Source organism: Rasamsonia emersonii (genome assembly GCF_000968595.1).
Source record: "Rasamsonia emersonii CBS 393.64 chromosome Unknown ctg1118621760262, whole genome shotgun sequence".
Classification (NCBI taxonomy): Eukaryota; Fungi; Ascomycota; class Eurotiomycetes; order Eurotiales; family Trichocomaceae; genus Rasamsonia; species Rasamsonia emersonii.
Window position 1 is genome coordinate 2990 of NW_013563120.1, and position 24429 is coordinate 27418.

The 24429-nt window shown below is 50.7% G+C and overlaps 7 protein-coding genes across 7 annotated transcripts; 3 read left to right on the plus strand and 4 right to left on the minus strand.

The window, feature by feature from the left end:
* Positions 1-733: 733 nt before the first annotated feature.
* Positions 734-3132, minus strand: T310_5245 (uncharacterized protein; the record flags this gene model as incomplete). The annotated part of the gene is made up of 9 exons (XM_013471865.1): positions 734-802; positions 893-900; positions 958-1072; positions 1110-1311; positions 1423-1511; positions 1553-1603; positions 1816-2562; positions 2619-2856; positions 2975-3132. 9 exons carry the CDS (start codon positions 3130-3132, stop codon positions 734-736), a joined length of 1677 nt encoding a protein of 558 aa, XP_013327319.1.
* A 1417-nt stretch (positions 3133-4549) lies between these two features.
* T310_5246 (uncharacterized protein) lies at positions 4550-6568 on the minus strand (the record flags this gene model as incomplete). Its single annotated transcript, XM_013471866.1, has 5 exons — positions 4550-5098; positions 5171-5471; positions 5592-5773; positions 6309-6338; positions 6566-6568. The coding sequence occupies 5 exons, from the start codon at positions 6566-6568 to the stop codon at positions 4550-4552; spliced, it is 1065 nt and encodes a 354-aa protein (XP_013327320.1).
* Positions 6569-7082: 514 nt separating this feature from the next.
* Positions 7083-8848, minus strand: T310_5247 (Nucleolar protein 12; the record flags this gene model as incomplete). Its single annotated transcript, XM_013471867.1, has 2 exons — positions 7083-8609; positions 8693-8848. 2 exons carry the CDS (start codon positions 8846-8848, stop codon positions 7083-7085), a joined length of 1683 nt encoding a protein of 560 aa, XP_013327321.1.
* Positions 8849-9574: 726 nt separating this feature from the next.
* Positions 9575-12899, plus strand: T310_5248 (uncharacterized protein; the record flags this gene model as incomplete). The annotated part of the gene is made up of 5 exons (XM_013471868.1): positions 9575-10202; positions 10607-11542; positions 11595-11664; positions 11698-12208; positions 12267-12899. The coding sequence occupies 5 exons, from the start codon at positions 9575-9577 to the stop codon at positions 12897-12899; spliced, it is 2778 nt and encodes a 925-aa protein (XP_013327322.1).
* A 2925-nt stretch (positions 12900-15824) lies between these two features.
* T310_5249 (mRNA cleavage and polyadenylation specificity factor complex subunit (Pta1)) lies at positions 15825-18914 on the plus strand (the record flags this gene model as incomplete). The annotated part of the gene is made up of 9 exons (XM_013471869.1): positions 15825-16162; positions 16278-16443; positions 16503-16633; positions 16687-16890; positions 16945-17290; positions 17344-18167; positions 18215-18285; positions 18349-18543; positions 18802-18914. The coding sequence occupies 9 exons, from the start codon at positions 15825-15827 to the stop codon at positions 18912-18914; spliced, it is 2388 nt and encodes a 795-aa protein (XP_013327323.1).
* Positions 18915-19199: 285 nt separating this feature from the next.
* Positions 19200-20219, minus strand: T310_5250 (uncharacterized protein; the record flags this gene model as incomplete). The annotated part of the gene is made up of 2 exons (XM_013471870.1): positions 19200-20146; positions 20207-20219. The coding sequence occupies 2 exons, from the start codon at positions 20217-20219 to the stop codon at positions 19200-19202; spliced, it is 960 nt and encodes a 319-aa protein (XP_013327324.1).
* A 2432-nt stretch (positions 20220-22651) lies between these two features.
* T310_5251 (D-mandelate dehydrogenase) lies at positions 22652-23742 on the plus strand (the record flags this gene model as incomplete). Its single annotated transcript, XM_013471871.1, has 2 exons — positions 22652-22919; positions 23021-23742. The coding sequence occupies 2 exons, from the start codon at positions 22652-22654 to the stop codon at positions 23740-23742; spliced, it is 990 nt and encodes a 329-aa protein (XP_013327325.1).
* Positions 23743-24429: the final 687 nt, after the last annotated feature.

Consider the following 24429-nt stretch of genomic DNA (forward strand, 5'->3'; position numbering starts at 1 on the left):
GTTAGTGTGTACTAACCACTTATGTACTGGCATGTAAATCACATGATGTAATATGTGAATCACATGACATAATATACTAACTAACCTTTTATAGTTAGATTGTCACGTGATCCAGCAAGAAAATTAAATAATAATTTTAAGAGAGATAGATCTTAAAAAAGGTTAACTTATTTTACATAAGGAGGTTTTATTTGGCATGCACAGTCTTATAGAAATTTGTATTATGTAGTGTTAAAGTCATAAATATTTATAATGTCAATAATATAACCTCTGTCATTAGCTGGAACAACTTGTAGTGGCAGCTTGGAGGCAAACTTGTCAAACGTCCAGATCCAACCCACCTCCAGATCCTATCCCGCAATTACGGAGTATTATATATCATCCGCTTGTCACATCTACTCTGCAGTTGCTCTTTGCTTCATGTATCTTTACGATAAACTTGGATGACATTACGCCTTCTGAGATTACCTTTAAACAAAAAATTGGCCAGCGCACGTTTCTCTGTGATACTTCCGGTCGTTATTCAGAATCCAGCACGTGTCATGAAAGTGGTATGGTTGTCAATCTAAGAGTTTCTTTGCCTCCGATACTAAACTCAAGATACAGAATGGCATCTACTCTTGTCGCAGATAAGCTGATTGAATATCCTTTTTTTGGCGATATTTACCAACTCCTTGGAGATACTCGATATGATCTAGACGCTGCTTCCTGTGAAGAAAGATGTCCATGGCACTCAGAGCTCCATAGACATGTGAGATCTGTTTGGTTCAGAAGCTGACCTCTTTCGCTTCAGTGGCAATTTCTACATAACAGTAAGTTTCAGTGTCTAGATGCTCTCTGTGGTGCTATTTGCACGTCCATATATATAAAAGCACTCAACAAGGCTACTTACTATCCAGTCTATTTGCGAGTCCTCATTTTAAACTATAGATAGTGACAATCTTGTAATCTATCTACGTTTACCAGCATCCCAAGCAAATCGTAAGACGCAATAGTGCTCAGCAGGCTGGCAAGTAAGTAAGAGGTCATCATATTCATGCTTGTCAGCTTGAGGTAAGGTAAAGATACCTATCTGCAGCTGGATCGAGTGTTATCATCACAGATATTACGTCCTCGAGTCCTTGATCGGATCCTCCGAGAGGAGAAATACTCCATTCCCTTCCCGAAAAGGAAATGACAAGATCATCACAAACGAAAACATCGACAATGGGTGTCGTCTCTCCCCAGCAGTTCCCCCGAGATTTTTTGTGTTGTGTTAGATTAAATGGTGATTTCTTTTTCTTTTTCTCTGGACTACGAATATGTGAATAGCTATAGCTAGTAGCAGCTGGATTGTCCATGCTAGACAGATGCAGTTACAACCTGTCGAGACCTGCCTGCTTGCCGACATTCATTTTGCTGTATGGCTCTGTTACCACATACGGAGTACAAACTCTGCTGCAGAGGAAGCGAGCTGGAAGAACTGAGTTGAGCCGTCCATATCCGATGTGCAGGTGAGCGGATGCGCATGCCTGGTCCCTCGTAGTCAGATCCCGTACACTTCAAGCCTTACAGCCTCGACGTCTGGAGACATCGACCGAGATACGATCTTATTTGCAGATAGCTGGGTAGGACAATAACTACCTACGCATATCCATACTTCGATTCATTACACGGGCTCATTACCTATGCAGAATTTTCGAACATGGTCAATTGCATGTCATGCATCATTCTGATAATAATAATGATAAACTAAGCCACTCTCGTAATAATAAACCGAATTAAAACATAAACCAGTCATGACTAAGAGTGATTAGCCACCCAACTAGGACAGACCCGCTTGAGAAACTTCATAAACTTGAAAAATCCCACCGCGTACTCGACATTCCCGTACGGATCGACCACCCGTTCCGGAAACGCAATGCCCGCTCCGTACAGACCCGGGATGACCTGCCGGTCCTGGTCGTAGAATCCGCCCGAGACGTGGTCGAACTCGGGCGTCAGAGGCGCGCCGTTTCGCGTGAGCTTCGGCAACGGATCCCGAGTGAACCCTACGGCGTAGACGATATGCGTGCAGGCAGGTAGATGAGTCTCGTACGCGCTCGCCTCCTTCCCACCGCTGCAGTCGATCTTCTCGATGAAGCGGCCCGCCTCTGAACTTGGCAGCCGGCTATCCTCGAGCTGCTCCCTGGCGAATTGAGCCGCCAGACCCTTGAGACCGGTGTTGTCCCGCAGGATCCAGCCATCCATGTACTCGGCATACCGAAGCGGATGCCGGGTGAACCACTTCACTCGCAGCTTGGGGTGTGTCGTGCGAGCAAGATCCACAAAGTTCATCAAGGCTAAGATGGCACTGTGCGAGCCTCCGACCACGGCAACGGTCACCGGCTCTGCGGTGGGAATGACGCGGTACAGGTCACTGGGCTTCAAAACGATGTCGAGGTCCAGCCTCTCGATAGGTAGCCCGGGAATGGGAAGGGGAAGAACGGTTGGGGACGAGCCGGTGCAGAGAATGAGCCGGGGAGCAACGACTTCAACGTCTTCCCGAGACTCTTTCCTGATGCGAACTATCCATCCGGATGACTGCACTGTGTAAGCAACTGAATGACAACCTGAGCAGAATCTACCCTCGAGCATACTTTGTCCCTGAGATCAGCCCCGATCACCGTCCCCCGATACTGATAAACCTGGTCCATTTTGACCAGTCCATCCGTCAGGGCGCGGCACATGTCTACAGCATAGTGCAGAGAGCAGGTCTCGTTCTGCTCGAGCTTGGTCATTACGGAGAAAGCGTTGGGCGTGGGCGTGCTTCGAATGACATTGCGGAACGGCTGTACCGCGGTGGCAAAGGCTTGAAAAAATGATACTTTGGTGTTACTGGTGACATCAGCATGGAGTCCAAACGTTGCTCAATTCATTCCATCGTTCGCATTTCACGATGCTCTCGCGGATCGAACCGGGCTCGCCAGGGAGTCCTGAATGCCAGCAAGCGTACCTGGGAACCTCACGATATTTCCTATTCACCCGTCCGCCATCGAAATATGGGTCAACCCAGGCAATCCTGCCTACGTGTTGTTCCAGCAGGTTTCCCACGACGGCGATGCCAGCCGGGCCGGCTCCCACGACGACAGCGGCACATCTCTGAGGATTCATGCTGACGAGTCGGAATCAGAGAGCCAAAGAATCGAAAGACAAGAGCAAAAATGGATGGAAGTAGCCAAAAAAAATGTCAATTTATTGGGTATCTATATCACACGCTGGAGATGGCATATCTGGCACAAAGACAAAGGCAGAAACAGTCGGCGCTGAGAAAGGCGGAGAGGCTTCGCAGATAAGGAACCGGGGGACCCCGTCTTCCCGTCGTTCCTCCCCAACTGAACGGCCACTCTCACTGTCGGTGTGCGTGTCTTGTCACACTAGCAACAGCAGCGTCCACGAGCCACGCCAGAGCGTGCGTGTCTCAGTCGTCGACTCGTCGTCCTCGGCCGCCGGCTCTTCTCCGCTGCAACGGCATCGCGATCTCGTCCGACCGATCAACCAAACATTCATCGGAATCATCTGCACCGCGAGCAATCGCCACCGCGCGTTGTCTCATCGTTGCGTTGCGTACGCAGCCGTGCCCCACCGGGCCAAGGCGACCCAAGAGCCGGGCATGGCCTCCCACAGCTACAAGGCGTCGCAGGGCCTCGTCACTGCGCGTCGCCGCGGGTTAGAAGCGGAATTCGTCGCCTCGACTTGCTTATGTCAGCAGTCGTCCGGTCATGTGGTCCGGGCCGCGGAAAGCATCGAAAAACATCGTCTCTGCTGCACAACCCGCCCAGGGGGGCTGTAGGTTGCACAGGTCAGTCTCAGCGGTCGCAAATGGTCGATAATGGCGTTATCGCGGTCTTCTGGTCGCAACAGGCACCCTGCTCGTGCTGGAGGGATATCGTGGAAGACTCCTTCTTTATAGCCCTGCGATGCCGTAGCGCTTTTTAGCGCCGGACCAGCGATTGCGTGATTTGCGCTAGCGATGGCGCAACCGCTGGTGCCTGAATGGTCAGGTGTCGTCAGGCTCACTCTGATTACAGAAGGTCAAGCAGCTGTTGCCAATGTAGATATCTGCTCTGATGGCCATGTATTTGCTGACTGAAATGTGCAGCAAAATCAGTTTCGTATCGGAATAAGTTCTCTTGTTCCATGAGTACAGTCGCTGTTACCTCATACAGGTTCTCTGACATATAGGTCACTCGACTGTATTACCTTCTCCCTTACTTAGGGTTTGCTGCTTCAGCAATTGGACCTCGACTTGGAACGAGTTCTGCAGGATCTAAGGCTTACCCAGCCCCAATCCTCTCTCAAATTCCTCCTGATATATTCGACAGAATTAACAGGAATGATGCTGTGGTTGATATTCGTTGCTTCTTGTATACAAGTTGCATGCTTACTTTAGGATTATCTCATGTATTCTATACAACAAACAAACCGAGTGGTATCACTACGTGCACATCATTCACACACCGGGATCATGAAAGGAAAGAAGCGATGCAAGGCAAAGTCAAGTAAATCTGTCTGCGAGCAGAGCGCTCCGTTAAACAGCCCAAAAGACTCGGACAGACATCTTCTCGACGTGATTCGACCACCCCCAGAACCGCGCTCGTGCCCACAAAGACACCGCATCCCCGACTCGCATCTCCCGGACCGCTCGACCGTCTAGCGTCGCTCGTCCGCGCCCTTGTTCGTCTTCAATCCTCTCCGCTTCGCTGGACTCGGGGTCGATGCGATCCTTGTAGTGCCAGACGATGCAGTAGTCCTGGGTGGTCCTGGTAGCAGTGAGATTCGACTGTAATCTGCTGGGCGTGGGCAGAAGTGGGCGTTCTGGCTGGAAGGACGCCTGAGATGCCTGATTTGTTTGCTCTTGAGAGTTCGTAGCGCTCTGCTGATTATGAGCAGGTTGTCCCTGCTGTCCGTCGTTGCTAGACGGGATAATATACGCGTCGAACCAGGTGTATGATCCCTTGTAGGTACCCTGACAACCGCGCTCCCCGCCCCAGCCCTGGTCGTGGGAGGAGATGGAGAAGACGATTTTGCGACAGGGATGGATGCCCCGGTGGGGAAGGACTCTGTAAGAGCCGTCGTTCTAAAGCAGCATCAGTAAACGTCTCGCAAAGTGGCTATCAGAGCATATGCAGCGAGATCCAAGACCACCCACCTGTCCATCCACATCATAACACAACGGCGGCGTCCGCAAACACTCGCGGTCATTATCCTTCCCAATGAAAAGGGGAGCATCGCGGAGACTCGTCTCCACGGACGGCCAGTACTCGGCCTCGTCGACAATCAGGTCGACCACTTCGGTGGGCAGGCCCGGTCCCAGCCGTTGCAGGAGCTTTCGCACTTGCTGAACGTCATCCACGCTGGGGTAGAAAGTGCCGGAACTGGTGAATAGGCGACCCAAAGGAGAGGAGGAGATGGTGTTGCTGACAGCCTCTGGCAGCGGCCAGCGCCCTGGCCTGAAGAGGCGATGCATGTCGTGTAATTTAAAAAAAAAAGAAAAGTCTCAGGAGAACGATGGACAGTCGATCGACTGCCCTAAGATGAGCTAAGCTGTATTGCAGATGAGGTGTGCGTACTGGACCTGTCTGGGCTCCAGCAGCAGCTTGTGCGGCAAAGGTATCCAAGATCCAGTAGCAGCACTGCAGCACAACAACAAGATTGCACGTCTAGTCCACAAGTTAGCAGACAATGCAGCACGCCCCATAGCAGGTTGAGATAAGGACATACCCAAGGAGAGATCCAGGAACCAATCGATAACCTAATTAGGTAAGTAGATAGATAGCACGACCTAGCACATATGTATTATTCCAACTAGTCAAACGCTGCAGCGAGTCTATCCGATCATACTCTAGATCTATGCCAGATACCCCGAGAGCATCGAAACCAGCTGAATAAGATAATAAGGGAACTCTGACAAGGTAAGGCCTCTATCTCCTAGATCATTATTTAGCAGGCTAGGCTCCACAGATAAATGAATCTTCTGGCATAAATGCTCAAGAAATCTGGGGTAAGTTTGGAGGGCTGAGGAGATGAGATGCGGATGGATCGAAGCAATCAATGACGTCGGTGTGTCCACTCGCCTGCCAAGCAAACGGTAAAGCCCCAAGGCGGAATGCCCCCACAAATTAAATGAATCTAAAAACGAAGCCCCAATCAATTCGGAACCAAAAGAGGAGCTTCAATACGTGATACTGCAATGAGCGATCGGTTCTGAATTTTATTTTGATTAATTAATTCCTTTGCGAAAAAAAAGGAATGGATGAATGGAATGAGCAGCTTTAACATCCACTCACACTACCTACATGTATTGATCCACGTAGACTCTGTACATGTATTAAATATTAAATAAACGTGGGTAACGCTTCTCTAACCTATCTACAATGAACTTCCATGTGTACAAACAATCATATCATCGGTAGACCATAACTCGGGGTCCCCTCCAGGGTGACCTTCAGTTCATGCTAGTGCATACATGTCATCTATAGTCTATACTCTGTAATTCATGTAGTCACCAATGGCTTTTCCAAACCCCATTCATTAGATACTGTACCATATTTATTACCCGATCTGGTAATTGACTGCATGCATGTATGTACTGTACTGGCGCAGCCTCAATCAATATAAAATAAAATATATTATAATATCATTAGCTAACTACTCTAATTTATACTCTGCAAGTACATGATTTTTTTTTCCCTTATTGTTGGTAGTACGAGACTTAAGTAAATCATTGTAACAAACTGGTCTTTTTATCCACATGGCATCATGACCCCTAGTAGGGGAAGGGGGATGAGCATGCTAATAATATAAATATAATGCAACAAAACAAAATAGTTTTTACCACGACTCGCGGGGTTCGTCGTATTAGTGCTGATATGCGAGCAGGGCCATTTATTACATGGCTGTACAGTACAACCGGCATAGGCACATATTTAATATCCGATCCCACAGTACAGTTCGTGACTATTTATTAATTGTCAACGGATATCCTGCCTACTAGGGCAATGCTACAACACAGATACAAAGTTTACTCGCACACTCAAGTTTCAACCTAGCGGATTGATCATTTATTTAGCCTTTCGAGGCTTTCCGCCTGCTGCCCGGAATGCCGCCGCACGCCGAGTGCTTCGGTTCTTGGGCTTCTTCCCCTTCGCTCCCCGGCTCTTGGTCTTCACCTTCAGTCGGGGTCCGTCCTCGGTAGCTCGCGTTCCTTCAAACACCAACGGCTTGGCGTTGTCTGTCTCTTTCAATTTCGCGGCTCCCGCCCTGCCAAGCAGCTTTCCGGCCCGGCCATGGAGCGTACTCTGCGCACTGTCAAGTTCCCCAGCCTTACCACTCTTCTCAGCCTCACGCTTCTTCTTGACCTTCTTGGCGCGGACCACACGAAGCTTGCGGGGCAGCATCGGAGGGAATTTCTTCCCATCCAGCAACAGAGCTTCCTCCACGCAGTTGGGGTCGTAGAACTGCACGTAGGCAAATCCCTTTCCCACCCGGGTTGCGCGATCCCGCACCACCCGAACATACTCGACGTTCCCTCTGTCCGTGGCTGGCTTCCCTCCCGCCGAAGTGTGCTCGTTGAAAGTGCGCCAAAGACCCTCTTCAACGTCCGCAGGAGTGCGCTTCTTCTTCTTCTTCTTCTTCTTCTTCTTGGGAGTATCCTCATCCTCGGAGTCGGATACATCAGTCTCCTGGTCGACAAAGTCCAGATTACCCACAAAGACGCACCGCTTGTGGTCTACAGGCGCCGGATGCGCGACACTGTCAACTCGCAAGTGTCGATCGAGTACGACGGTCCCGTTCAGCGCAGCGGGGGCCTTCTGGGCTGCCAGGGTTGTGGAATAGACAACGTAGGCATTAGTGCTCGGCGTGGTAGCGTCCATAAGCTCTTTGTGCGCATATGCTGCGCGCTTGGGAACACCCGGCTTCGTAGAATAGGCGGTTGAACGGAACCGAATCGACTCGATCTTATGAGGGCGGTCCGCTTCAGGTAGGGTGGACAAGAACGACGAGAGGTGCCTCAGCAGAGTCTTCTTTGCCGACTTGGATTTGATGGCGAGGTTCGAAACGTTGCCAAGGAAGACGGTGCGATTGGCCTTTTCGATCTCCGCGGCTTCCCGCTCCCCCGACAATGTCTCGTGAACTGGTGGAGGGCCATCGTCGTCGTCACTTTCCGAAGCTTGGTCTCCGTCTTCGTCTGCAGAAGCCTCGCTATCGCTTGCTTTCCCTTCGAGCTTGCGTTTCTTGGCCTTCTCTGCGCGACGCTTCTCCGCCTCTTTGAGCTCTTCGCGTGCGATCCGTTGCAAATAACTGCCCTCCAGATTATCTGCCGTAGCGCCTCTCTTGCGTTTCCTGCTTGGTGCATCCTGAGCAACCTGGGCTTTCTGAGAGTCATCACGCTCCCCGTTGCTCTCATCGGGGACGTCTTGCATCTCCTCGTCGCTGTCCGTAGACTCGTCTTGTTGTGATTTGTCGCTGTCATCTGAGGACTCGTCTTCCTTGTCGCCTCCATCTTCCTCTTTGCTCTTTGGTTCCAAGGCCCCTGACATGGCAGGTTGTGTAGAATACCGCACGGACGGAGCCTTGACTGGGCCAGCCTGCACAAAGAGAGAGATCAGTCAATGTCCACCACCAGAGTTATAGAAAGTGTCAATTCACAACGGCCATTGGCTCAACATACACTCTTCTCAAACAGCGACGCCAATGATGGATTGATGGGCGCGTCTCCGGAGAGGAATGGCAGCTGGCTTGTCGATTTGGCAGCCTCATTATTGGCTTCTGTAGCTTTCCCGGTGTCGTCCCCCTTGTCAGATTTGGTCTTGTGTTTCTTGCCCATTTTGCCGTATCGAGCCTGATCGGCAATTCACGGGCAGCAGACGATGTATCAGGCCAGACAGATAATTCGAATCGTGGCTGGACTGAAGGATTCATGAAGCGTCTGCGCCGCCCATCAGCCAATTTTTTTGGTGCAGAAAAGCATCCGCGGTCTTGGCGTCTGGAGCTCCGATATCACCACGTGATTCAACTGATAAGCAGCGATAGGGAGCCGCAGCCTCGTCCACTCAAACTCGTACAAGAAAGCAACAGGCTTCCTCGCGGGAACTGTGTGCTCCAATGGCAGCGCATGTATACTCTGCGTGCCCTTCAGAATACGTCCTGAGGGTGTAGGGTGACCCATGTAGACCATAGACCAATACACGGACTCAGGTCTCTGTTGGAGCTGTCCATCCTGGCGGAGACCGGCATGGCGGAAAAAAATTCCTTCTCTCTGCCAGGGCATACCGCTGCCTTTTATGCTGCGATGCGAGGTTGACAATTACCAGTTACTTGTATTACATCCGGAAATAGAAGGGTTCTCCTGTATAGTGGACGTTGACTATCTTTGCCTGGAGTATCTGTTGCTGCTGTCGGGATACGACGTCAGCGCCGCCGCAGCACGGGCGACGCCGCATCCGGGGCATGACTCCAGGCCTCACGTGACATTTTCCGTGTCGGACCGGAGGAAGATCGGGCTGGCTGCAAAGCGAGAGCGGTGAGCTGCTGCTGGCTGCTGATAGGCCAGATGGCACGCGCGCTGCCGGCCAAGCGAATCACAGGCCGCGCTCGTCACAAACAGGGCCGTAAGGACGGGCAGAAAAACAGAGCGAGCCCGACCGCCCACCCAGCCAGCCTGCAGCCCGGCCAGCGTGCTGCTCTCGCCCAGGAACCGCTCGCTCGCCAGGCCTGTTGTCCGTCACCTGCTCCTCCTCCGCCGCCAGAACACCCCCCAGCAACATCGCCCAGACACGCAGATCGACTGTCTGCTCTGGTGATCCTGCTTGTCCTGAACCCCTCCATATCCATCTCTGGCGTCCTGTATTTCGCACTTTGCTCTGCGGCTCTCCCCTTGGTCGCTCCGCCTGCGGGAGCTCCCTCGACTTGCGATCTCCAATGCTCCCCGTTCTTCTGCGACCTGACGCTGTCGTGCTGCCGACCCCGTGAACTCCCTCCACCGTTGGCGTCGCACATCGAAGCCCTCCTCGCTGATACAATCCCATATCGCTGGCGGTGCTTGTGTCGCCTGCTTGCTGTTCTCTCAGCCCTCGTGCCGGCGGGGGGATGCTGGTGGTGTGATCGTCCCTCTCAGGATCCGTCGCGAAGGAGAGAGGTGCCGGTCAAATCAGCCATCACCCACGGCGCATTGCGGAACGGTACGTCTGTCCATATACTGTCATCTCCCAAATCCTGTTCGTCACGGGATTGCGTCTCTGCTGGCATCGTAGCCTCGCGGGAGAGCCCACGGGCAAAAAATTCTGGTGCAGCTCGTTGGCCAAAGGCTTCTCCAAGTGGTGGAGATGGAAGCAATCCCACGCCATTTTTGTGTCATTGATCCTTCGTCATGCTGAACAGCTTCTCCTTGACCCGATGAGCTTCGACTAGTTGTTTCCGCTTCCAGGATTTTTCTAACGGCGTCTTTGTCGCTAGGCTTTGAACCCGGCGTCCGCTCGTACATCCGACCCTCCCGTGTTCCCTCCTCATCTCTTGTCCCCACAGATCCCTCTAGAGTTGCATCTTGCAGTACCGTAAACCATTCTTCCTTCCTCCATATCACCAGTGAGAAGCGACCATACTCGAGTTCGGATGGAGGCTACCGAGAGCAACGAGTCAGCCCCAGCCGGGCCTGCCGCGACGGTTGACTCGGCTGTCTCCAATGGCGAGTCGAATATTCTCCTTGATAACGCTTTGGGCGACGATGGCCGTTCCAGCAGCCTGAGCGAAATTGATGACGTCTCAGACCATGAGCTGTCCGATGACGAGTCTCTGAAGCCGGAAAGAGGACCGGCGGAGATCGACTCGGAGGCCGAGACGGAACGGATCGAGGATTCCCCCCACAACGATCGCACCAGTATCGTCGTGACTGCGAGGCGTTTTGAAGCCAGTCCCAGCAAACTCGCTCAGTCGACCACGTATGATGACATTGAGGATGAAGAAGAACATGACGTGGACGAGACCCCCAGCAAGGCGCGACGGTCCTCCAAGAATAATGGTTTGGCGGAAGAGGCAGATGAACCGCTTGCGCCCGAAGATTCTGAAAAGTTACCGTCGCCGCCAGATGTTGCAGGCAAGAAGCGCAAACGTCTGCCGTCTGGGGATGACCTCGGAACGGAGCCAGGTGATGGGGAGCCCTTGCGGAAACGCAGAGGTTCAGTCAAGAGCGACATTGGCGAAGAAGTCCCAGCGGAGGTCCCTCTGTCGCGTGAGGCAACAGAAGACGTGACAAAACTCACTGAGACATCCCACAATGGGACACCTGCAGATGACACACAAGACCTATATGTACCAGCTGCCCCAACACGAGCCAAGAAAGGCAAGAAGGGCAAGCGAAAAGGGAAGAAGGTCAAGGAAGTGGATGAGGAAACAGAGAATGGGGGTGCAGTTGATGCGGGAACTGAAGGCGCCGCAGAGGACCAGCTCCACGACGATGAGGACGCAGGTGAGGTGGCAGAGGAAGGTGAAGACGCCGATGCTGCCGCCAAGTCTGAAGAAGAGTGTAAGTGTTTATCATGCAGTTTGTTCCCTTGCGGGTCACTAACACATGGCAGTGGCCAAGAAGATCGCTGCCATGGAGGCGCTGGCTGTCCTAGAAAAGGAATTTGCAACCTTGCGTGACAAGTAAGTATTGATTGATCTACCACGGGCATCCAGCATGCAGTTGCTTACTCTGGACAGAATCTACGACGAGAGGATTGCAAAACTGGATCGAGAACTGGAACAGCTCACCGGCCCTGAACCCACACACCCAGAGTATCTTCGCCAACTTGAATGTGTGCGGCGTTACCGTGATGCAAAGATCAAATACGAGCAGAACTTGTTCCGGTATCGCCTTCAGTCTCTTCTGAATAAAAGTCTGGCCGAGCGTGCCCAAATTCACAGCACCTACTTCCAGCGGATCCGGGATGCCCGCGAGAAGCATTCCTCCGCTGTGAGCAAGCAGTTCTATGCGATCCAGCATGATCGCTTTAAAACTGAAGACTTTAGCCCCCATCATTACATCCCCTTTCCCACCAGACGGTCGCAGCAAATCGCCCAGCAGCAAGCATACAATCAAGAGGTTTCCATCATGTCCGGAGTCGCCAAGTATGTGGGGTTCCCGGCGGCGCCGCCGTTGGAGGGTGCCCGGCCATCGGAAATCGAAGAGGATCTGGAGAAGATGGGGGTAAGTTTGTGCTTTGAGATCGCAAGAGATGGGAGGAGCTGACGCAAGGCTGTTGCAGATCTCATTAGATAATAACCGACCTTCTATCGGGACTAGTTCTGGGATTTCGCGGGGTGGCATGTCGTCGGGGCTGCCTCGCAACACCGCCGACGAAGCATTTCTAGAGCAAAACCCATGGGCCAATCCGCAATATGCGCTTCATCATCAACAGACACACCGCCAGCCGAGTGGGACCTCCAATCCGGCCTCGTTCACGACTCCAGCAGCGCAGAAACGGGTGGTCGACATTAATGCTCCCAACGGGTCTGCATCCACGATTGCCGAGAATGCCTCTGCCGCGAACTCGTCTGCCGCCAACACGCCGTACGGCACGGAACAGGATCCGCGTTCGCACGGCACGGGGCAATTCAACAGTGTTGATTACGAGATTATGGATCGGAAGACGGGATTCCGGTCTCAAAGTTCGTCGCCTCTTGACGTGCGCAAACCACAGCCCACCTCGGGTCATTTCGTCGAGGGTGGCAGGCCGATGCCGAGCGGGCAGGAAGGCTCGCGAAATGCGGGCTACTCTCCTCCGTCGCGAATGGGCCTGTTCGGCGCGTCCAAGCGAGAATCATCGCCTCCGATGCAACCGAAATCTCTCAATACGATGCATCCGTCTTCGGGCATGGGCCGGATGGTAGCGCGATGACACCTCACCTGCCTACATATAGACCTTTTTTTTTTCGATTTGTCATGGTTTTCAATTGCTTTCATCATGTTGTTCCTCTTTCCCCTGACAAGCCCTTTGTTCAATACGTCAGATCTTGTACCTACGTCCGTTTTATGGTGCTCGTCGCTTGGAGAGTCTTTCTGGGGCCTGGACATTTGATTTCGCGGCGTCTTCGTCTTCTTTTTTGATCTCTGATCTCTGATCTTCCTGGCCAAGGCTGGCATGGTTGTAAGTGCGCGTATGTATGTCTGTGTTGTGTGTAATTGATTGATTGACATGGAGAATAAATAATGCAAATAATGCATGGCATGGCATGGCATGTACTGTACGGGTGTCGACGGATCATCTGAAATAAATACCACTGGCTTTTTTTTTCTCCCCTGCATGTATGTTTGTTTGTTTGTTTGTGTGTGTTGGTTGGTTTGGCCTGGTGTGGTTTGGTCTGGTCGGTTGGTTGGTTTGCTTGCTTGGATTTGAGTTGCTTTTTGACAAATTCTTCTTGTTGGTGATAAATACCTACCTTCGATCAATCAATCTATCCATCCACTCTTCTTTCTTCATGATCATAATCATCGACTAGTTAATCGATTGACCGATCGATCAATCGATCATAATCGTATTGTATCATCTTGCTTGTTTGCTTTTTTGCGTGCTTGTGGATGATAAGAAGAAGACAAAGACAGGTCTTTGACATGACTGCGGTCGTGTGGTATACTGTATATGTGTGCTGTACGATTGTCTCGACAAGAAAAGCGCAGTAAGCTACTCAGTACACCGTAATGTATGGGCAATAGCCTGGACAAAGGTGTGGGGGTTACGCGGTACCGATATGTATATATATAAATTTCTATGCTAAGTAAGGAGGGCTTTGGGCGTTCCCCAGCCTCACCTACTTACATATGTACTTACTGTACTTAAGGTAGTTTAAGGTATATACCTAAGTTTACATAGTTATCCTCTTCCTAGGCAGGCTTCATGTCCATGTTTATTTTTTTCTTTAATTTCCCCCCCCTTTTTTTCCCCTTCTGTATATTACTCCGTTAGTTGTCTCTTGTATTAATTAATAGATGTCTTTGTCGTCTAGGTATCTCTACTTGCTAGGTCCTGTCCTTCAGTGAACCTTTCGTTATTTCCTCTCTCAATGTGAGATTTATTTCTTAGGATTTTTTTGTGTTCATGTCAATCTTCTTCATACGTGATGTGAATGAGACTTGGATGGATCTTTTTTATCATTTCAATTTCAATTCAATTCAATTGCAAAATGTACTGTACAGTACAGGATATATCTAAGGTTCTGTATTTCATTTCGGAAATCTAACCATCATCTCACAGATCAAGATCATCTCAATGGTGGATGGGATGGGAGTGGGAATGAGTGGAGAGTTTTTCTCTTCTTCTCCTTCGCCTGCTCCTTCATCGCTTTTTTTTTTTCAAATGTGGGAGGGTTTCTTTCTCTTCCCCCGGCAGTGATTTGCAGCTTCCCGATTGATAGGTGAATTGTTGGGATCTTTTACTGCCAATGACGATGATGATGGCATCCAGTTGAGACAATTCCAATGATCATCTGTGACTTCTTTTTTTTTTCCCCCTTCGAAATACAATCCTTGTGTTGATGTGGAACTCCGATAACTCGCATGAACTCCGTTTCCGTTACAGCCTGCTTAGTGAATAACGTCCCATGTTGGATATATTTGATCGTTGAAAAATCATCTGTCAGGAATATTCCGTTCGAATAATTTCTGGCGGTAATACGTCCTATTATTTCTGTTGCTGCTGCTGCTGCTGCTTCGGGGCTTCCGGGACCACGATATCCGAGAAGTCTTCCTGACCGACGGCACGAATCGTGAAGGCGTCTAGACGTATGTACACGGCGAAATCAGCAACTTTGAAACTGAAGGGCAATGGTGGATGCAAATCAAACGATCATCCATGAATCCATGATGACTGGACACGTACAGACACTGATACAAAATGCAAACAGCCCGATGCCTGTGACTGCGTTCTTGAAGAGATACGGCCGACGCGCACGGAGCAGGGCAGCTCCGGCGCGGTAATCCTTGCCGTAGTAGGAGGAATTGAAGCTGTAAGAGCAAGTCAACGTACGTTAATGGAGACGTTCTAGAACGGAAAGATCATAGTGGAACGACCAAAACAGGGGAATGTGATGTCCAACGTACGCTCCAGCCGGCATCTTTGACGCAGATCACAGCCAAACGAATGCGACAGATCTCCGAGACAGCAATTCAGGTCGACAAGACCCTGACGAGGGAGGTTGATCGGAGAGAATCGCAAATGCGCTCAGGTTCGGGCCGGCCTTGGCGTCATGTGCTGGTGTGGCGGTGCAACTGCAGCTGTTTGGTCGAAGAGCCTTGTTACGTCTGCACTATTGGAGATTACAAGATGGGCTTTCATCGCTTTGTTAATGCTGGATTTTCTTTATCTACCGCCTGAATTATCCATCCTGTGCAGAGTCCCAACAACCGGCGCTTGCGGGAATTCACTGCTGTGGCGGTGCAGCTCCTGATTGGCTCGCCCGCGGGCGTTTTGTCACAGGCCGTCAAGCTTCCTCGCCCATCGCGAGCTCCGGACCTGCCCAAAACACGCCCTTCGTAGTCCTCGACGCTCTTTACCGTCTGATTCTGCTTCTGCTTCTTCTCTCTGTTTTATTTGAATTTGTCACTTTTATGATTGCTCACAGGTTCACCGTCGTCAAGGTCTACACTCTCAATCTACGCCCCAGCTCGCCATTTCGTTCCTTACGCGTCTGCCAGCTTCGATCTCGTACCAGCTCCCTCGCGCTGTAGACTTGGCCTCTTCTCTCCTCGAATAACTGCGCACATAGACGAAGAATCAATTTTCCCTTTGTGATTGGAGGCTCCTAACTACGCCAGCCTCCGAGCTGTCATGGCTCAACCGACCAGCAACGTCAAAGAGCAGCTGGCTCAGCTCGAGGCGGCTCGCAAACTTGTGCTAGGCGATGTTGCCCTCTACCCGCAAGTCGTGCAGGGCATCCTGCCCATTATCGGTGTGAATGCCCGTCTAGAACTGCGACGGTGGGGAGCCGAGTTTCTGGCAGAGACCTTTGCAAGCCCCGCGCTGGCCGCGGCCCAGAAGGAACAGCTGGCAGGGACAGCGCTGCCGACACTGCAAGAGCTTCTGGAACACCCTGGGGAGGATACAGAAGTCATCAAGAGCGTGGTGCAGACTGCTGCAAGTCTCTACCCCCATGTTTTCAGGCAGATGTAGGTGGTCGTTGCTCGTTGCGTGTCCAGCCCACTAGGCCCCCCTCGTAGACAATCGATCAGAGTAGTTGTCGTTCATGAAGGTGTGCAATTCTAACATTAAGGTCCTCTACAGCATCCATCATCCAGACGATAAGTCCTTATGGGAGCAGATGACCACCATCAAGAACAATATCTTGCAGAGGTGGGATACCGCACCGCACCCGGTCAAGATCTGCTGCATCAAGTTCGTTCAGAAGGTCGTCCACGTTCAAACGCCCGGAACAATAGCGGATCCTAGAGTATGTTGCCCAAGATATGCGTGAGATATATTTGCTGCCACGGTATTGACGCATTCTAGCGCCCGGAGCAAAACGAAACCTCTCTGTCCCTCGTCCCCAGAAACCATGCTGTCCTTGCGATCCCACATTTGGAAGCAGAAGCGTCCGGTCTGCTCGATCGGCTCTTGACTGTCCTTCAGGATAACTCGGAGTATGCAGTCCCTGAACACGGCTAGACAGACAGACATGCTGACCGGGACTTAGTGACGCGATTCTAGTGAACGCGACGCTCAACTGTCTTGCGGTCCTGATTCGAACGCGACAGTCCATCGCTAACAAGATCATCGATACGATTCTCAACTTCAATCCCCTGAAGCAGGCAAACTCCCACATGACCCCGACCCTTCGCGTGAGCGTTAAATCGATGGAGCGCACAACTCGGGCGGTGCTGGTCAATGCCTTGAAGAGGTGTGTGAGACCGGCTCGTATGGATGGATCTATCCATGCTGACGAATGCTATAGAAATCCGAGCCATCCCCTTGCCGGGAAAATGCAGCAGTACATTGACCGTCTGGCGCAATCGCGGTTGGACATCCTCGACGATTCGTCTCGGAAGCGCGGGTTGCCTGCGGAGCCGACGGATGGGCTGGACAATGCGAAGCGTGCGAGACTTGATGTCGAAACTCCTCCTATTAAAATCCCTCCTCTGCCCCCTGGTCCAACAAGCTACGCTCAGCTTTTCACCCTTACGGAGGATGTTGGCCTCTCTACGTTCGATGTCAAGCAACTGCCGGCCGATCTCGTCGTCAAAATCACGGTCCCTGTTCTTCAACGCATTGATCAAAATGTCTTGAACCAAGCTATTGATGTGCGTATGCGAGCTCTAAGTCATCGGGAAAATTGTGCTGATCTAGAAACTAGGCTATTCGCGATCGCTATCAACAACTCAGCGCACGGCAAGCTACGCAGGCGCAGGCGCCGTCGGCAGAAGAGGAAGAGGATGAATATGAGCCTGAATATGAGCCGATGGATGTCCCGGACAATATCTCTGCACAGGCCGAAACGGTTTCCGCTGAAGCGGCCGACCTGCAGCCGGACCTGGTGTCGCTAGGGCCGTTTGTGCTGCCGCAGCCGCCTCCACTGTCGGAAGATGAGGCTGCAGATCTTGGTCGCAGCACGGTAGAGAGAGTCTTCGGAATGGTCACTTCCATGCCGCCCAAACCCACAAAAGGGGTGAATCAACAGCGACTTGGCTTTGCACGACTGGCTGGCAGCACGTTTGACAGAGATGCGTGGGTGACTCTGCTTACTAGGCTCGCCACGAGAGCATCTGCTGGCTTGGAAGCAGATGATGGACACAACAAGACCGAGAACGGACTGTCCAGACGCAGACCCGCCATTTCGGATACAATTCGGGAAATGCTGTATCGTTACATCATGGACGACTTCAGGTCAAGGATGAACATTGGCATCGCGTGGCTGAACGAGGAGTGGTACAACGACCGGATACAACTGAAATTTGCGGCCTCACAGCGCAAAGGAGACGAAGAGGTGTCGGTACCGTTGCACTATGATCACTGGGTGTTACGGTTGCTCGATGGCATCTTACCGTATCTTGACGCGCGGGACAAGGTCCTCATCCGGTTTTTGAGCGAGATCCCGGAGATGACGATCCCGATTGTTGGGCGAGTGAAGACCTTGGCGCGGGATCCGGAGCGCGTGAACCTGTGTGTGCAGGCTCTACTGTAGGTTGGCTTTTCCCGTGAGAAGAGAGCAGGCTGACTCCTTTCAGGTATCTTGTTATGTTCAGACCGCCGGCGAGGGACATGTGCTTGGATGCGCTGGAAGACATATACCACACCCGTAAGTTACTGTCAAGTTACTGTTCTGCGTTAGTGGCGTATAGGCAGCTCTGACATGCCACAGACGAGGAAGCACGCCCCGCGGCGGGCAAGGTCCTTGCCAAATGGCGGCCGCAGGTCGTTGAGCAGCAGTCGGCCCATACCAGCACCGGCGCCAGCACCGGCACGAATGGCGTCAAGGACACCAACACGTCCGAGAATGCCGCCGAATCACGATCTCAAACCGAGACTCCTGCTGTCCAGGTCGAGCCTGCCGCAGGTTAGATCCGGGACATCATCATCTTGTACCATGAGACTCGCAGAATTACACGCACATAGGTTATGTTCTGTATACTATCCGAGTCAGAGTACTGCACTGTACTGTCTGTACTTAGCATCGGTCTGGGTCAGGTTAGAGATAGTCCTATCTATCTATCTACGAACAAGAAACTCTGGACTGGATGAAGACGTAACTGCTTGCAGGAACTGCATTGCTAGGCCGCTATATAGCTGCTCTATCTCTTCTTGTTCGTTTCAGCGGCCTACTTGAGACGCAAGAATCAGGGCCGTATTTCTGCTGGATGGCCAATAGCAGCTGCCAATTCGGTCAGACTTGGGGCTAGGGATGGCAGTCCGCATAATAGCCCATGACTGTCGTAATTCTTCAGACTCATTTCTGGCATGCTGGCATCAACCATGCCGTCAGGCAGAGCTAGACCTCGTTCAACACGCTTCAGTCCGTAACCTACAATGATATGTACTGTACATACTGTTTCGTACAAGCTGGAATTAATGCGGGTATTTTTTTTACTCACGCAAGCTAGCCAGGTTCTATCTAGATGCTGCATATTTTTATTATTATTATTACTCGCACATGGATCCATCCGTCCATCCTATTCTATACATATTAGATATTATTTCCTTCTTGGACTTATCCTATACACGCTTCCCCCATGCGCACTCAATCTCCCTCAGGGCTCGCTCGTCCAGAGTGACGACCACGTTCTCCACACTCGTGAATAGCCGAAAGGCCGTTGCGTTAGGACCTGCAAAGAGCAGTTTGACCGTTACCATCGGCCGTCGCTCCTCGTCTTTCTTCTCAAGGTTAGAAGAAGAATGTAGTAATAATAGTAATCTCTCGAAGTGAGCGAAGAGCACCCTCCACTCGTCATGGAGGAAGAGGTGTCTGCCCTCATCAGACAAAAGTTCATGGCACCCGTCGATCACGATGAACAGCGTCGTATTGTTGGTGCAAGGACGCATGGAAAGCACCAACTCGGTGAACCGCGCGCAGACGTCCGTCAGCGTCGCCGTATTGTAGATGCAGGCATGCATCTTCTCGCTGTCGAAGTCGCGGTACTGGTCCACTAGCTGCAGCAGAAGGTCCATCGCGAGGAATTTCGGCGTCAGGGTCCCGTGCCAGCGGCGGCGCTGCAGAGTGCAGAAACATGCTAGGGGGATGACGGTCTCGTTGTTGCTAGTGCTAGTGTCTCTGCTGCTGCTGCTGGTGGCCTGCTCGAGGAGGGACTGTACCAGTTTTGCGGACACAAACGAGACGCCGGATACAGGGGGGATCTCGCCCTCGAAGGCTCTCCAGCCCGCGAGCTGGTTAGGGTCGCTTCCTCCGCTGAGGACGAGGACCCTCGACGCGGGATCCTGAAGCCATTTTTGGATTTCGTCATGGCGAGTCAGGGAGAGAATTAGGTCTTGAACCGTGCTTTTTTCCTCCTGCTGCCTGGAGCGAGGGGGAGGGATGGTGGTGAGTCTGCCACAGAACTCCTTGACGTGCTCTTTGTTGTAATTATGGGATTGGAGGACGTCCTCTGCTGAAGGGTGCGAGTGTCCTGCCGGTTTCTTCCCTTTTTCCTTGATAGATGTCTTTGCTGTACAGTACGCATGTGAGAAGTCATTCTTCTTCCTTCTCTCCGCAGTATATGACTTACATGAGTCGCTCATTTTGCGGTTTCTTTGGTACCTTGTAGAAAATCCTCGCCGTGCGTAGGCAGTTCTTTCATGAAGGTAGCTAGCTCAGCCTTTCTAACCAGAGCAAAGGTCTTGATATATCTAAAGAGGAGGAACAGGATAGAGAGTGATTGAAAGATACCTCAATCTTCTCTCTATACGTAGACAGAAACGATAGATAAATTTGTAACTATGGGAATTTGGTAAGAAAGGGGGAAAATACAAAAAAAAATCCAGAAAATACTCCCCCCGTCAGGGCCCAATCTGAATTATTATTTATCCTGCTTCCATTCTTCTGACTCCAACTGATTGATGGATGAATTGACTCGATTCAAAACGGACGGGAGGGACTGTTTGTTGAACTGCGTGTGTGACTTTGAGGCTTGTATATGTGTCACCATTCATTCCATTCGCTTTCCACGTGTTAGCGAGGCGAGCGAGCGGCAAGCCACTTACGAATGGAGACAAATAGAATGCGAAAAATAAAACAACAATAATAGTAATAAAACCAAAATCGATATAAGAATTTCGCCCCATTAGGGTAGTCGGATTTGGGCTGTTCTTTCATTCTTATTCATGACAGTAAATAATTTGGAATTTTTTTTTACAAAAAGAATTCTATTCTTGATATAAAAATAGGGTAGGTACCGAAGTGCGGGATTGAATAAAATAAAATAAAATAAAAATATATACGGAATACATACCTGACCTTGTTTATTTCTGGTCTAATATAACAAAGATGTCTTTTCTCCTGTACCTCGCATAGCTATATATTTTTATATATTTATGTCATGCCTGTAACTCCATATAAAGAACAGACACAGCAAATCAAGTCCCGCGTCTGGTTGCTGCTGCCAACTCTAGGTCTATCTATAGCAACTCAGCCAATCTAATCCTGCTTCCAAAATGTAGTCAGACTCATACAAATATAACTGGCAGAGAGCGCTAGCTAGCTAGCTCGCCGGGTAGCTTACCCGGGTAACATCCCACATAAGTAGTAGCATATAGTAAAGAAAGCCATAGACGAGTGAGCAAGACTTGGGTAGTGGTTTATTTTTTTTTCTGTATATTATCTATCTTTATCAAACTCAATCAATGAATAACTAAATGAATGGACATGGCAGGAATGTAGAGACAGATAAACAATCCATGCGATTCTGTTAGCTGGTTCCTACTCACTTAGTCAAGTCGAGTCGAGCCAAGTGCTGTCAGAAGAAAGCAAGAAATAAGAAACAAAGCAGAATAAGCATAAGAATAAAAAAAAGGATTAGAGAATGAATCGATCGATTGGCAGCTCCATCTGAAACTGTTCATTCGTCAATAATTACCCAAGATAAACGAAAACAAAAGATCTGAGATCAACGAAATTTTATTCTTGTTCTTGTTCTTAATGCGTAGGTAGTGTATAACCGGACTGGATTATATCCCCTATAATCAAATTTCATTCTTTCTGTCAGAAAAGATTCGAGCTTGATTAATTCATTGAGACTTATTATTCTGTTTCTATCACTCTCAGGGCCTGACTTTGCCTGCCCGTCTTCTTTTCTGCTGGTCTGTTCGGCTGTTGCAACTCATTACCCTCGAAAGTATATCTGAATCCACGAGCAACTTCCAACACCTGAGTGAGCGACTAGCTGCTTATTACATCGATTCGATATGGATGTACTGTACATGACTAGTCCTGTATGTACTTGCATGATTATAACCTGTGTCTACATAGACAGATAGAGAGAAATAAACTAGAACTGTATACGTATAAAGTTTCTGCTTAGCTGCAAGAATACTGCCTCCTGACATGTGTTTTTGCCTAATATTATTGTTATTTCTTTCGATTGATATCTCAACACAGACTTTCCAAGTGATAGGACTGCTTAGCATCTTCTGCAAACCGTAACCAGTCATCAGAATGCAAGCCCTAGCCCTGGGCCTGAGCCCTACCTAGCTCGGCAGAGCAGTCTTGAATCAGAATTCATTCAGCACCACAAAGTATATACGTACATCATGCATCCATAGCCTATCATTCCAACCAAACTGTCAATTCAAATTAATAGATGGATATTCTGATGCGAAAGATCTTCGTCCCGATAGGCGATCGATACGAGCAGCCTTCGAGCCATGCGGGGAAAGCACTCTGATTGGTCTGCTGCGGAAGACTAATAAATACTTCAGACATGGGCTGCCACTCTCTCCTGCAGGGAACGAACAAGATTGCAGGACTCAGTCTTGGTCGAAGTAAAGACACGCGTGTTCCTGAATACGTGCAATGCAGCTACCGGACTGCTCTCCGATGCCGATGGACGTGTCTCTAGACTTTTGTCTTAAAAACTGGGTTGCCCCGATGACTTGAATATGGAAGATAATGAGAACATACAGTTCGCGTGAATTCACTAGAAACGTCCTGCACCATACTGTATAACCTTCTCGCCATGACTTCATCCAAGCCCGTCGTTCTCCACCTCGGCGATCCGGTCAAGTACAACCTCGATCTTTACGAACGCTTCGCCTCGCAATTCACCATCATCCGGCCATCAGAAGAGGAGCGACAACGCGATGCCTTTATGGCGGCGCTGAAGGAGAAGCGCTGGGGCGACTTTGACGCCATCTTCCGGCCCTTCTGGAATTCCGGAGGCGAGATGGGTCGCTGGGACAGGGAGTTGGTGCCGCTGCTGCCGAAATCCGTCAAGGTCTTTGCCAGTGCGGGACGGGATTCGACTGGGCTGATGTTGATGTTCTGGCTGAGCATGGTATGCTAAGAAAATGCTGTTTGTTTGTTATATGTCCACTGACGTCCCAAGGAATCCTCTACTGCAACGGCGCAACTGCCTCCTCCGAAGCCGTCGCCGACACGGCCATCTTCCACATCCTCGCCGTTTTCCGCAACTTCACCTGGTCGCAGCAGGCCGCGCGCTCGGGCGATCCGGAGCAGTGGCTGGACGCGCATCGAAACACGGCTCTGACGGCGTGGAATCCGCGTGGCCGGGCCCTGGGCATCATCGGCCTGGGCAACATCGGCTACACGATCGCGCAGAAGGCCTACCGCGGTTTCGGCATGAAGATCTTCTACCACGACCTTGTGCGGAAGAGCGAGGAGCAGGAGAAAGCCGTCGAGGCGACGTTCTGCCCGTCCAAGGAGGACCTCGTCTCGCGCGTCGACTGCGTCGTTCTCGCGACGCCCTTCGGCGGCAAGGTGCTTGTCGACGCGGAGCTGTTGAAGCATTTCCGGTCCGGGTCGCGCTTTGTCAACATCGCCCGCGGCAAGCTGGTTGATGAGGAGGCCCTGGTCGCAGCATTGGAGTCGGGTCACCTCCTGGCGGCCGGTCTGGACGTCCAGGCCAACGAGCCCCATGTCCATCCCAAGATGCCCCAGATGCGCAACGTCGCGCTGACCTGCCACAACGCCGGCGGAGCCATGGACACTCGTATCGGATTTGAGTGGCTGGCGATGGAGAACGTCCTGCGGGTTTTGACGGGACAGGAGGCTCTGACGCCGGTCAACAAGCACCTGTTTCCGAAATGAGAAGACTGACGAGATGAGGAACAGCAAATGTACATGTACATACTTAATGAAAGCGGTCGTACACACGCGAACATTCAATCATACGTAGCACATACGTGAATATTTCCCTCTTCGCTAGAATTCCCGAAGCCCATGCAACAGGATATACGCTACCACCAAAACAACACATAGGGACAGTCCTTGTTGCAGTCATTATAGAAGATGGCATAGTACTGTCTATCTAGCTATTATCTGAGACCAATTTGCACATGTGAGGCAGTATTCTCGACAATCGTAACAGAGCAGCTACTTAAGAGCAGAACTGGTGGCAGTCCCGATGAATAATGACACGAGAGAGAGGAATCGGTGACAGTAGACATCGACGGGATGCTGTTTGGACCTTGCATTCAGAAGTTAGCAATATCGATAATTTGCAACAATCCTCAAATTGATTGGCATTAATGTCTATACGAAGGAAGACTATAGACGCGGTCATCTCCAGCTGGGAAAGGAGATATTTGTTTCTGGAGAAATGCTGTAACGATCACGATGGATAGCCCCAGAAACCTTATCGTAATCTGTCTCGATAGCGGGCTAGATCTGAAAGAGGCAGCAGAAGCAAACACTTGGTCTTCTGTCTCTTTCGCACTCGTCACATTACCTACTAGGTAGGTTGGACTATTACCTGCTATAGTCAATCTCCTATAA